We start from the raw sequence: 13,234 nt of genomic DNA, 5'->3' as shown, positions 1-13,234 counted from the left end.
CTCAAGAATCTGGGAAATTTAAGTACAACCTTGTCAAAGAGTAAGAAATGAGCTAGCATAATCGATTTATGGAAAACACATTCACTAAAAACACAGCAGCAAATTCAATAAACAGTTAGATTGCATTTCCAGCAGCTGCAGTAGTGTAAAGTTAGTTCACTCAAACCTGAGTCAACTAACTAATGATCAGAAAACTTCATTATTGTGCTGCAAGGGACAAAGTCATTTTGCTCAAACATCCAATTCTGGATGCACGTGCAGCATGTGGGTGAATGTTGGTGACTGCACTTGAAGACTGATTCTTCGCGCAACACAGTCCATCCAAATTGCATGAGGTGCCTAAAAACTTTTTTTTCCCCCCACGGCTGTATTCCATTAAAGTGTTCCAAATGGAAGACGCCACTAATTACATTCGTCTCACAAAAAGCAGGATCAGCCTATGATGGCAAACTATGAACGCATCATCAGCATTTAGTTTTATTTCCTCGTTGATTCAAACGATGTCATAAGCTAGCACCAAGAACACATTTTTGGCCTCAGATATTAAGAAGAAGAACAGGACAACACTTAAAATGACTAAAAGGTGGTCTGCTGGATTTCTATTACCATTGTGTCTCCTGGAAATTTATAGTAAAATTTTAGTTCACTCAAAGCTGCCATATTTTTCTAATTTCAGACCACATAAAACCAACACATCTTTGCTTCAGTATCCAAAACCATTATCTTGACACCGTGCGTCTGCATCGGGTAGCGTCAACATATTGTGAGGTTTGGTGGATTTAATAGGAACATTAGAGGGTGATTAACAACCACAGGAGACTAATTTTTATAGTGAACCGGGACGAGAATCAATTACCGTTGACCCAACTTGACTCTCCGAGACGGTTTGCTTCAGACTGGCGCTCGACTCAAGTGGGAGCCTGCTCGTGGCCCTATCCTGGAGTGACTTTACAAGGGCTTGAGCTCTGAGATGAAGAACACATGTTGCCGCGGATTCCTCACGAGACCGAGAGTTTTGCAATTTCTTGGAAAGCAAAGGTTTGGATGTGAAGATATGAAGGTGAAGGTTTGTCCTGTTTCTCTTGCTTTTTAAAATTTTTTTTTTAAACCCACATATCAGTGAGATAACCAACGGCATACAACAGGATGCAAAGTCAATGTGTCAGGATGATGAGCAGATTCGAGTGAAGGCCACCGCCCGAATCTTCTCCCCCAATTCAAATGTCAACAAATTCTCAAGTTAGGACTTTCCCACCAAAAGTTAGCTCGACGAGCTGAAACCCAAGAGTGGCGCTGGGTGCAGCGACGGATTTGTTGCAGCAGCTGTTACCTGGACGCACACGTGTGCCTGCGCAGGCACAAAAGCACACACCCGCAGATGTTGCGAGTAGACATAGTTTTCCCTGATGGCCATAGCTGGAAGTAGAGGTGCTGCCAAGTCATGACAGCATTGTTGTTTCTTCAGTTTGTGTCAGTCATAGTTATCAGTGTGTGTGTGTGTGTGTGTGTGTGAATGCTTGCGGAAAAGTCCCTAATCATCTGCAGAAAGTCCCTTTTTAGAAATCGATCATCAAATGCAGCGTGGGAGTCAGTCTCGGAATCCCATACTTCAGTGCAACCAGAGTAGCATTACCGCAATGTGAAACACTGAGTTTCAGCGAAAATTAAAAATCTTGCCTAAAATGTTTGTTATTGTGTGTACTAGTGCTAGCATTAAGAGAAAATGCGGTGTTATTTCCACACTAAACGTTTCAGTTTTGCAACACCGCAACAGAGCAGCAACAACCTCTTGTGCAGCGAACCTGAGCAGGAGAACAACCACACTCAGCGTTCTGTGACCTCACGACAACCTTTGTAGATGTCGCAACAAGTTCTGCACGTAGTGGATATTGGTGAACAGGCTGCATCGCCTTGAAGGTTTGCAAGTGTGAGGTCGCTAGTCTGTAATCCTTAATTCTGATTTTTTTGTTTTTGCAGAAATACATATGTTGCTTTGTTTTTTTGCAAGGCTGTTGTTTTGGTGTTATGGTTGTATTCTTGAAATTTGACCGCTGTCACTCACTGACTTGCATATAAAGATGGTCAGAGCCATTCCGACGCCACAGCATTTGGTATTTGTCAAGGCGCTAGTTTTGTGATCAGCGCCATCTTGAGTTTCTGAATGGACAGAAATATTTATTTTAAACAGACATTTTTCTACCAGGTTTTTCTACCTTTGACACGTTTTTGGTGGAACTTCCGCCTTCCTCGGAAAGTTTCGCCGAAATGTGTCAAAAGGCAGGATAAACCCATGTCTGTTTAGAAGGAAGATATAAATCCATTCAAAATTGAAGACACAATGGACACAACTGATCTGCATCATGCGTTTCTGTTTCATTTGAGCTTGTTGTGGAAGTGGAAGATGACATATTTGGATGTGTAGGTGCTACAATTATGGAGGGCAGTGATTGGACCGCCCAATGCTCACCCACCTGCTGGCAGGCGGACACTTAGCTACTAAACTTAAGCCACGTCTACAACTTTATGGCCATTTCTGCTTAAAAGTAGACCAAAGTGAGCATTAGGTTCTGTTAGCGAGTTGGACTGACCAAAACATTTTAACCAGTCTGTGAAGGTATACATTTAGTGCCACTCTCCATATTGCCAGCCAGTCACGTTTAGTATCTTTGCAACCATTTTTGGCGGCCCCCGCTGGTCAAAGGACAGAGTGCAGACTTTAGACACGAAGCTCCGTCCATGCTTGTGTACAATCAATGGTTTCTCTCATAGCAGCGTGTGATATTGCCTAGTAACTTCTGCTCCGCTGGAGAATTTTGAGGCCCGTCGCATTTCATTGCCGTGAAAGTCGGAAAAAAAAAAACGCAACTTGGCCGTTCAGACAGAAGTTGCATTGTAAACATCAGATATGAATCTGATTTGTGATCTGAGGGCCATAAATGATAGTGGCTCGGGTCTGATTTGATCCAGCTGTGACCAAAAAAGCAAATTAAATCAGATCTGGGTTACATAGGAGGAATATGTCGGATTTAGGCCACTTTTCCTTGCCGTTCATCTCGACACGGATGCAGCTCACTGAATCTATCAAATACAAACCTTTTTGCACAAATGTTGGACACATACTAAGCAGGAACACATTTGGAATTCATGTAATGACAGTTACATCCCAATTGCAACCAATCTTCCACAGAAAAGTATGTGTCATATGTGTTTTTGTGTTTATTTGTGACTGTCCAGGTGTCTTTACCTTCATCACAAAGGTGAAGTTTGGACAAGTTGCGTCCCTCGTACGCCTCTTCATACATGGTGCCGTTCTCCCTCTCCTCGTATGTGCTCAGATACATGGCTTTGTTCTCCATCTTGACCTGTCTGAGAAGGGGAAAAGATGTATGCTCAATCAAGCATCATCAAGTAGTCATACATTTGCCTACAAACATTTGCCTGGTAGATATAAGTCAAAGATAAGGAAATAATGGGTCTTAGCGTCCAGAAATAAGCATTTAAGATCTTTTTTGTGAGGGAAGTCATTAACTACATCGTGGATATGATGATCAACTACATGCTTCAAGCGTCCTCAGATGATCAACCTCTGATCCACCTTGTCTTTATATTAAAAATAAACTTTAGAACAGAACAGAAAGAGCAGTCTGATAGCCTTCCACATGTTTTTAATGAAAAAATTAAGTATTTTTTGTGCAAACTTGACTAAGAAAAAAAAAAAATCTATATTTCATTATTAGTGCATTCACAGTTGTTGGATTTATTCTAGCAGCTGTGATGTTGGAAAGCATTTGAGAGCGTATGGACTGCAATAGGTAATAAATAGTGCAAAACGCTTTGACAGATGTGGCTAGATTAGTATTCCAGCTAAAAACAGGAGCCAGAGAGTTACATAAATCTGACATAAATATTTTCTGCTTGGGAAAAAAAAAAAGTGTGTCAAAAACCACATGTACTAAATCCCTTGTCAACACAGTATCGCTGTCATTGCGGAGTGGACATCCAGCACACTGACAATGATCTTGAGTTTTGAATAGCTTTCAGCTTATTTTAGTTGGTCAAATTAGCTAGCTAACCTGCAGCCAAAGCCTAGTTTAACTACCCTGAGCTAAGCCTGATAGCTTCCCTTGTTAGGCAAGAGTTCTCCAAGCTGCTCTGTCACGTAATATCGCTGCATCGGGATGAACACGAAAAAGAACAAAAGGACAAGAGGTGTAACGGGGAGACTTTTCAGGCATAGATATCTCAGCGGCCCAAAATTAAATCGGCCGCAGCTGGGAGCCGGCGCTCAACTCCCACGAGTGACCGGGAGCAGATCTGACTGTTTGACAAAGTCATTAAAAAGTGCTCAGTCTGGACTGGCGGGGCAGGTTGGGTCAGTTTGACATTTAGGCCAGTGGTAGGGCAGAATCCATTACAGGCACCTTGGAGATCCCAGTAAACTCTACTTTACTCCCCCCGGTTGTTAGAGTGTCCCTGGAGAATGTGTGTGTGTGTGTGTGTGTTTAAAGGGTGAGAACATGAGGCAATTTATGTTGTAATTACACTTGAGTTTGTTGGAATAAGCAGATAATTAAGGCCTGAGATGGTATCCGTCAGTCAGCAGCTGCAGCCAGTGGTGGGAAAAACTCATGCTTGACCCCTGCAACAGTGAATAATGCTGATGGGGCCATCTGATTTCAGCAGGAAAGTCTTTTCAGTATTGGCTGTGATGTGAGAACGTTTAACATTGAGCTGTGTGAAGCAGCAGATTAATTCCGAAAAATGTCAATTTGGAAAACCTTGCATTTATTTCAGTTATTTTTCTCCATTTAATTCACAGTATGTGTTTTGAAAATTAATCATTTATCATTGTTTTATTGAAATGATTTATCATTTCTTAACAGCAAGTTGAAAATGGTATTTTATTACATGAAAAATAGAAAAAGGAAAATAATAATGATTATAAGATAAAATGAAAGAGAGAGAGAGAGAGAGAGTGAGAGAGAGAGAGAGAGAGAGAGAGGGAGAGAGAGAGAGAAAATAACTTCTCTAATTGGTAATGAAGTAGACGGGCTTCCGGGTGTTGTGAAATTGACTCCAACAATTGCTGCTATGGAAGAAGTAGTTTAAACCTTAGCATCCATTAGCATAATTGTAGGACCACCAGAGGGGCGAAAAAACACTGTGTCCTTGCCTAACACCACACACTGATCACATTTCTGTTTGTAAAAACCAAAAAGCATTTTAATGATTATATTTAAAAGTCAAGCGTTAACTCCTTTGAACAATTTGTAGTACATTTGAACTGGCTTTTCCTGAACTAATAGCAACAAACTGTCCATAAACCTCCCCTGACACAGTTTAGATCAGAACAAAGGATTTCATTCATTCATTCATTCATTCATTCATTCATTCATTCATTTTCTATCACTGCTGATCTGGCACTCAGGTTAGTGGTGGAACTGGTGCGTGTCCAGTTTGTCCAGGTGGGAACAAGTTGTCAGTCCAGTGTAGGGCAACAGGGTGTGTCAAATTCGTGATATCCTGTTTAAAAGTTGTCAAATAAATCAGTAATATAATAAAATAAATAAATCTCCGTTCCCCAAAATTAAATTAGAGCGTCTTCAATTTGTGCACAGGCTGAATTCCCACACAAAGTGAAAAAGGAACTTTAGTTGACGCCTGTATTTGAGTTTTGACCGTCTTACTAATAGGGTCATGGTTTGATCACGGGGGGCCACTGTCAGGCCTTTGCCAGTGCTCCGTGCGGTCAGTTCGTCCTCTTTGTCCAAAAAAAACATGCATATTAGGCTGACTCTCAGTTGACTGTCAGGCGTGAGTGAAAATGACAGTGCAGAGCGTGTGGCTCTGCCATAAGCTGGCAAGTTCTCCAGGGTGTAACCTGCCTTCATCAAGACGTTCCAGAAAATCACAGTCCTTGAGACGTGCAGGGTAGGAAATGAACGGATGGCGCTGCATCTCTGCATTTCCAGAGACACCCACGGCAAATTGCGTGTTTTGCTTTAATTCATTTTGGCAGCAACAGGAGAATGACTTGGGCACAGCTAAGGTCAGAACTTGGATTCACGTCAGGATCAGGACACCGGGGGATAAGAGGATGACTTAAAAAAAAAAAAAGAAGGAAGTGTAAATTCTTGACCTTGTGCCTTAGTTTTGCTCCCCTCTCTTCTTTCCCCGACAACAACTGAGTGATCTTCCCTTTTTTTTTTTTTTTTTACCCTACAACCTAACACTTGTTTGCATGAAAATGCGTGAGAGGCTCTAAGGGGAAATGCTGACCACCCAGAGTGGCATCTGAATCAGTAACTTTGGGGAGATCACAAGACAGAGTTTGCAACTTGGTGGCTGGCTGTATTTTATGAAGGCATTCCAGAACTGAGTTTCAATACAAAATGGAACAGCTATGTAAATATAAGATTATTTAAAAAAAAAAAAAAGAAAAAAAGAGAAGAAGAAGCTGAGAAAATATTGGAGCAAACTGCTTTCTTGGGGTTTGTTACGATATATAGCATTTAAATCACGGAGATTCGATTCAGTCAATCAATCAATCAATCAATCAATCAATCAATCAATCAATCAATAAAGCAACTTTTATTTTATAAAGCGCTTAATCTTGCCATGTGTCTTTTGAAACATCTGCCACTCTGTATCTCTCCTCAACATGCTCACATCAGGCTTGTCACTGCTGCTCCGATGTCTCCGCTATAATTAATGGTCGAGGGTATCGCCCTGTCCCACCGCTTTGGCACTCATCCTGCTGCTTAATCAGCCGAGCGCACTATTAACCCACATTTCATGGTTAATTAAAGGCAGAGATACTTCACCCATGACCGCTGAAACACAAAGCGGCAACTTCCTGCCGGGCACTCGAGTGCAACCAGCGTTTCCGCTCGCGGCCCGACCAGCCGCCTGTCGTCATCCACTGACAGACCTGCGCGCTAAGTTCATACCAAGAGTTCACCCACTTGTCATTGTTTGTCTTACAGGTTTAGACCAGGGGTGGGCAAACTTTTTTGACAGGTGGGCCACGGCGGGTTCTAAAATTTGACCGAGGGGGCTGGAGCAGGACCAGGAGCAGGTGGATGGAGTGTTTTGGTGACCCACCTCATAGGAGGAAAAAACATATCATGGGATATGTTGAAAACATGTGCGTTAATGTCAATTGAAAATGAACAAAAACTCCAACAAGGTGTGTCTTTGAAGCCCCCAGTGTTTAGCCCTTTAATGAAATGACTCTTAAAACACAGGGGGGGAAATGGATAAAACACGTATATTTTATAACTTCATGACTATTTATAGAATTTCTTCAAGTTCGATGGGCCGCATTAAAAAGCTTAACCGGCCGCATATGGCCCCCGGGCCGTAGTTTGCCCACGCCCATGTAAGACTCATAATCATCACGTTCCAATCAAGCATATACACACTTACTGATATCAAATAACTTCTGGAAATCGTTTTGAAAAAGCGTTGGTCTCAACAGGTGAAACCACTGAACATCTTTAAGAAGACTTCCTGAAAAAATAAAAAAATAAAAATAAAAGCATCGCAAATGATATCCAATTTTGACAAACAAAAAAAAAAAAAAAAAAAAAAAAAAAAAAACTTCTTCTGTCCCACCTGGGCCGCTGCTGCTGGAGAAAACAATCACAGCTCCGCGTTTGGCATAATCCCCCTCAGAGAGATGCGTCTTGACAGCGAGGCTCGTCCACGGCGTCGGTTGTCATCCGGGACCGCATGAGATGAGAGCGGCGGTCACCACTGCGGCTCTTGTGTGTGTGTGTCTGTGTGGAGAACAAGCTCACGCTTCCACTGTTATAGCCACAACAACGTCACGTGAATGTCAAACTTTCCCGTGAAGAATCGACTGCTGGCTCCAGCTGCTGTATAGTATCTCCCCCTAGTGGCTGAATCTCTTAAAAAAAAAATACCGTGGATTTCAACTTGGACCAGTGTTGCATTTAAAAACGAAAAAATAACTGTGATTTTCTTGTGTTGACTGTTTTACCTTTCAAATTTCTAATTGTTACGTCGAATGTATTTTATTTCCTTTATTTTCCGTGGGATCAGTGTTGATTGAAAATTACTCTTATTTTGATGTTGTTGTTTTTTTTTTTGTTTTGTTTTGTTTCTTGGTTTGGGTTTTGACCTACCTTTATTTTGAAAACTGCAAACACAGCGGAACACTACACAGGAAGGTAACTCAACTCACCTTTCAGGGCTTGTTTAAAACAAACCCTGAAATGTGAGTTGAGTTAACCTGGGTTTGTTTTAACCCAGGAAAGAGCGAACTACATAGTGACTACGGATGCTCTTACTTCCGACTGCACCTGAAGGTTGCACAAGAGCAGCTTCGCCACGCCCTGTTGAGTCAGAAAGGTGGGAGAGAAGGTAGTCAGTTTTTCCTCAAGTGTGCAGGTATACAAATAAAGAAAAAGAAAAGAAAGGGGACGCCCTTTAGAACTAGTCGGACGGAGGTGAACACAACCCACTGTTACATTCCCAAGACTCGTGTAAAGTTTGCTCTAGACTTTGCTCTGGACTCTGAACGCGACGGGTGCAGTTTTACAGGTAAATGCAAATCCGCAAAAACAAAAGAAAACAAAGCGAGAAATTACTTACCTGAGCAGTCCAACAGGGTAGTCTCCATGCTATCGAATCAGAATGAGTTAGTTTCAATTATATCTTCCTCTGAAAAATGCCTGTGATGCAGAATGTTGTCAATGTAAACAGGTGAAGGTGTCTGCCTCGCTAGGAACGCCACAGCTGATATCTTAATGAATAATGTACACACCGTCTGCACTGTGATCAAGGACGTTACATCATCTTACCAAGGACACCAGAAGAAAGCCTTGTTTTGTTGTTTGGTGTTGTGGTTTTACTACATTTGGCCAAAAAAAGCCACAAGATGGCAGCAGTACGCCTTGAGATTCGACACTTGGACGTTGCTGACTTTAAAAAAACAAACAAAAAAAACAAACAAAAAAAAAAAACGTTTTTGTTTTTTTTGTTTTTAATTGAAGGTCCCGTTATTAGGCAAGATTGATGTCGGAGTTTTCGAACAAAAACGTGTGTCTCATCCTGTCTGCATGTCAGCCTTTTATTTGTTTACTTTTTAGAAATTCCTTTCACAAAGGCCAATGATAACCGTTTCCTTGAAAACACTCCCAGTCAAGACAGTCCACATGTTTACCTTTTGTGTCCCCTTCCAAAAATATGGAAGGTGCACAAAACCATGGGTTTTACTCGGACATTAGCTTCATAAGTGTATTATATGCTTTTAGCATATTAGCTTCAGATTGGCTTGATATGTAGTTTTCTGGACACTATTTTTTTTTTTTTTTTTTAGAGAAATAAAAAGATCTAACACTGGGAAGCTTAATGTCACGGTCAAAAGACGTCAGAAAGAGTCGTTGTATTGGTTTGCAGTCGTAAATGGAAGCAGCTAGTGACTCGTTTAGTTCTTCCTTTAGGTTAACTTTAGGTTACAATTGAAGATAAAGTGTGGAAACACAACTACAATCAGTAGGTAGAACTTGGAAATATGTAATTTCCGTGGGTCAGTGTTACTCCGGTTAATCAGTACAGTTCTGCATATATTCTCATATGGCCTCGTGTAAATGTCACAACAGGTTTTTGCTCCATAGAGGCGCCGCCCTAGAGGACATTATTGCGGCGCAAGGCCAAATCCACTTCTTTGACCGCGCCCACTTATTTGCCCATCGCGTTCGAAATGTCGCCAAACTAACAACTGGAACATAGGCTTATACTTAGCAGGAAGGTGACACGGCCTGGGAGGGGGAGTTAAGCCAAGGCTTCAAATATCAAAAGAAAGTGTTATTTCCTCATTTTCGGGTCTACCACGTCCATGTAGGCAGCAGCAGTGTCAGGAGGCATGTGCTGTGGCCAATAAATTAGTAGTAATTAGAGCATCGTCAGTACGCTTACCCGTGACTTTCAGGATCGGCTGGCCTAAGTCATGCAAATGACAAGACAGTGCGTAAGCCTCTTTTAGAGGACAGTCAACTCTTTAGCACCAAAACCAACCGTTTAGGCACATAGAAGCAAAACAACAGGACTCTCGATCAATAACATGGAACACAGCATGTCTGCACAGGTTCATGTAGAAATACTTTGTAGTAATCAAGTCATAAAGTAAGGTTTTTGTTTGATCAAGAGCTATCATGCTGTACAGGGGAATATTTGATTCTGTTTGTTGTTTTAGCCTAATGAAGTCTGTCTTCGAGCTTATCAGAATCAAAAATCTGGCACGCTAACATATTGGAATACACGGTTGTTGGGATTACTCCATGAAAGTAATCCAACTACTGATTACTGATTACTCCTTAAAAAGCAATCAGATTATTTCTTTAACTACTTTTGTTTCATAAGTGATCAATTACGAATTACTTTAGTTTAAAAAAAGAGGATTAACAGTTGAGAACGTCTTTTTCTTTTGCACATAACGTAAGTAATGGAATCGTTACTTGATAAAGAAATGATGGTATAATTACCAGTTTTTCCAGAGTAATCTACATTATTCTGTTACTAAAAAAAGGAGTTTAGTTACAGTAGTGGATTACTAAGTAATAGATTACTCACCAACGCTGTTGGAATTTAACTGTATGATTTTGCCCGACAGACAGAAAGAGACAAGACTGAAGTCAGTTGGTCGGTCGGTCACTTGAATAAACTAAACACACGGAGAACTCGTTCTTCCATCTTCCACCTTGCAAGAGTTGCTATTTATCTAAAACCCACACAACACGATGCAACGCAACAATATTGCAATGTAACTTGATGCTTTTGCCTGCCGTTTCCTTTGCAGAGTGTTTCTGATGTGCTTGGAGGGCGATGGACCTGCCCAAGCGAGTGTCACAGTGGTCGGTGGCGGAGGTGTTGGACTGGTTGCAGTGCCAGTGCCCAGCTTACATGGGCACACTGCAGAAAGCCATCATTAAACATGATATTGCAGGTAGGAATCGTGCATTTGTCCTTTTTGCCTGTTTTGCATGAATTAATTTATATTTTTGAAAATTGTGTGAATAATGTGATAAATAATAAAAAAAAGTGTGTTATATACATATATATGTATATATATATATGTATATATATGTATATATATATGTATTTACACACACACACATATATGTGTATATATATGTATGTATATATATTTATATATATATATATATATACATATATATATATATACATATATATGTATATATACATATATATATATATATATATATATGTATATATATATATATATATATATATATACATATATATATATATATATATATGTACATATATATATATTTATATATATATATTTATATATATATATACATACATATATATATGTATATTGTGGATATAACTTGTGGATGAGTGAATAAACAAACAAACGTGTGCATCTCAAGGCCGTGCACTGCTGAGATTAAAGGACCACCACCTGGAACTTCTTGGGGTGGAGCGTGAGGAGCAGCAGCAAGAGATACTGCAGGATCTCTTGCTCCTCAGAGTTCAAGAGGAGATCAGCGAACTCAACGACATCTGCTCAGGTGATTCGTTTTTTGTTTTTTTTTGCGTTTACTTCTCTGGCAATCCCTGAAACAGTTGCACACTGGTCCGTTTTATCCCTTTTGTGTGTGAATTCCTCAGCGCTTCAATTTCTCTTAAGGAATGATAAAACTCAGAGGATGATTTTCTCTTTATGTTAACTAAGAAAAAAAAACCCAACAACTTCATATCTGTATCTGAAATGTGTTCTTTTGTCCCTGTTTTTGCTCCTAGACTGTTTCCAGTAACGGACACTGTCAGAGCGAAGGAGCCTGTATCATTTTCAAGTCGTCCATGCATCCATTGGAAGAGGGGATGGAGGGAGGGAGGGAGGAGTGTAAATCACAGCAGAGTAGAAAGAGTTGGAGGAATCAATGAAGGACGGAGATAGAAAGAAACCCATTTCCTACATGAAACCTGACCTGCACCAGTGGATGACATTTATTTTCTTTCTTTCTTTCTTTCTTTTTTTTTACATTCTGTCTTCCTCTGTTACCAACAATGTTAGTCTCGGCCTTCCCCCCCCCTACTGTTACAGGTTTGTCTTCTATCACTGTTTATTGGGTCCGTTAGTGTCTGTGCAGCTTTGGGCGGTGGATGTTTCTGCTGCTCAAACACATTTCGGTCAAAACTAAAATATTCCAAGAGGCGGATAGCACAAATCAGACTGATTCACTGCTCGAAAGTTAACACCCCTATGTTTGAGACATCATCTATTCATCTATGTTCTATGTCTAGAGTGCTAGAGTACAAAGTTTTTTTCTATCCAGTCTGATGTTTCCACACACTTGCAGTTGGATTTGATCACACTTAACCGTCTTGTACATTGCCAGTGTTACTATTAATTAGCTCACACAACACAACACAGCAATTAAGGTATTTTGGAAAATAAACTGAGTGGTCAGGCCAAGTACTGAACTACGAGTGTTATTGAACGGCACATATCATTTCAATTCATTTTTGTTAAAATGTTGGTGGACTTATTAAAACTTGCCTTTTATTTGTAAGTTTTGACAGTATCAGTGGCCTTAATTTCCTACTCTTAATTGTGCTTTTAAATGCCTCGGAAACAAAATGTTGTCACCTACATGAAGGTGATGATAACGTGTAAGTGTGATTCTGTATGGATTTTTGAGCCATTGGCTCAATCTGAGCATGTCCCCACCATTTGGAGCAAGCTGAGCTAAGGTGCCTGACATGGTTTGATGGAACTGGCAGTACAGTTCCGTGTGGAGTTTTACAACGCAAAGGAGGACCTCCTTACTTTGAGCCACTGCAAGTTTCTAACAAAAGTCGATCTTGTCCGTAGAACGGAGCTGGCGCCCTTCGCAGACGCGACAGAGTACAAGTGTGTATGCCTGGGATGTTTGTGTGTCTACCTGAGTCCAATCACTGCCGTCTGGTGCCCGGGCACCAGGCGTTTGTCAAGACAAACGAGTGGCACCGGAGGGAAAGTGGATAGGGTGGCAAACCTCTGGCTCCAGCCAGGAAGCGATTTAAAAGAGAAAGGAAACAACAGTGGCGGCACGCTGTACTTTCTTTCTTTCTTTTTTTTTTTTTTTTTTACCTGGAAGAGAGAGAAAAAGGGTAGTTTGTCAACAAATGGCCCATCCATTTCCCCCCTCACATCAATCGACCTGTAGCACTTGATTTATCTTCCCTCTATTGG

At 40.8% G+C, this 13,234-nt stretch overlaps 2 protein-coding genes across 3 annotated transcripts in view; one reads left to right on the top strand and one right to left on the bottom strand.

Moving 5' to 3' along the window:
* The window catches only part of scara5 (scavenger receptor class A, member 5 (putative)), a 46,687-nt gene extending 38,596 nt beyond the window's left edge, over positions 1-8,091 (bottom strand). The window contains exons 1-3 of one of the 2 annotated variants that reach the window (XM_076037686.1): positions 7,618-8,091; positions 7,429-7,512; positions 3,245-3,366 (exon numbers count right to left, since the gene is read on the bottom strand). In XM_076037686.1, the coding sequence (XP_075893801.1) occupies positions 3,245-3,356 (112 nt within the window). In that variant the 5' untranslated portion in view covers positions 3,357-3,366; positions 7,429-7,512; positions 7,618-8,091. The remainder of the gene's footprint in view (positions 1-3,244; positions 3,367-7,428; positions 7,513-7,617) is intronic. The other variant, XM_076037685.1, reaches the window with a different exon arrangement.
* A 212-nt stretch (positions 8,092-8,303) lies between these two features.
* On the top strand, positions 8,304-12,579 carry LOC142896169 (sterile alpha motif domain-containing protein 12-like). The gene is made up of 4 exons (XM_076037691.1): positions 8,304-8,568; positions 10,826-10,972; positions 11,427-11,567; positions 11,800-12,579. The coding sequence occupies exons 2-4, from the start codon at positions 10,852-10,854 to the stop codon at positions 11,811-11,813; spliced, it is 276 nt and encodes a 91-aa protein (XP_075893806.1). The 5' UTR covers positions 8,304-8,568; positions 10,826-10,851; the 3' UTR covers positions 11,814-12,579.
* The last annotated feature ends 655 nt before the right edge of the window (positions 12,580-13,234 follow it).

This window comes from Nelusetta ayraudi, unplaced genomic scaffold (genome assembly GCF_046127955.1).
Source record: "Nelusetta ayraudi isolate G7.1 ecotype Tasmania unplaced genomic scaffold, CSIRO-AGI_Nayr_v1 ptg000052l, whole genome shotgun sequence".
NCBI lineage: Eukaryota > Metazoa > Chordata > Actinopteri > Tetraodontiformes > Monacanthidae > Nelusetta > Nelusetta ayraudi.
This window is presented reverse-complemented; position numbering and strand designations above follow the sequence as displayed.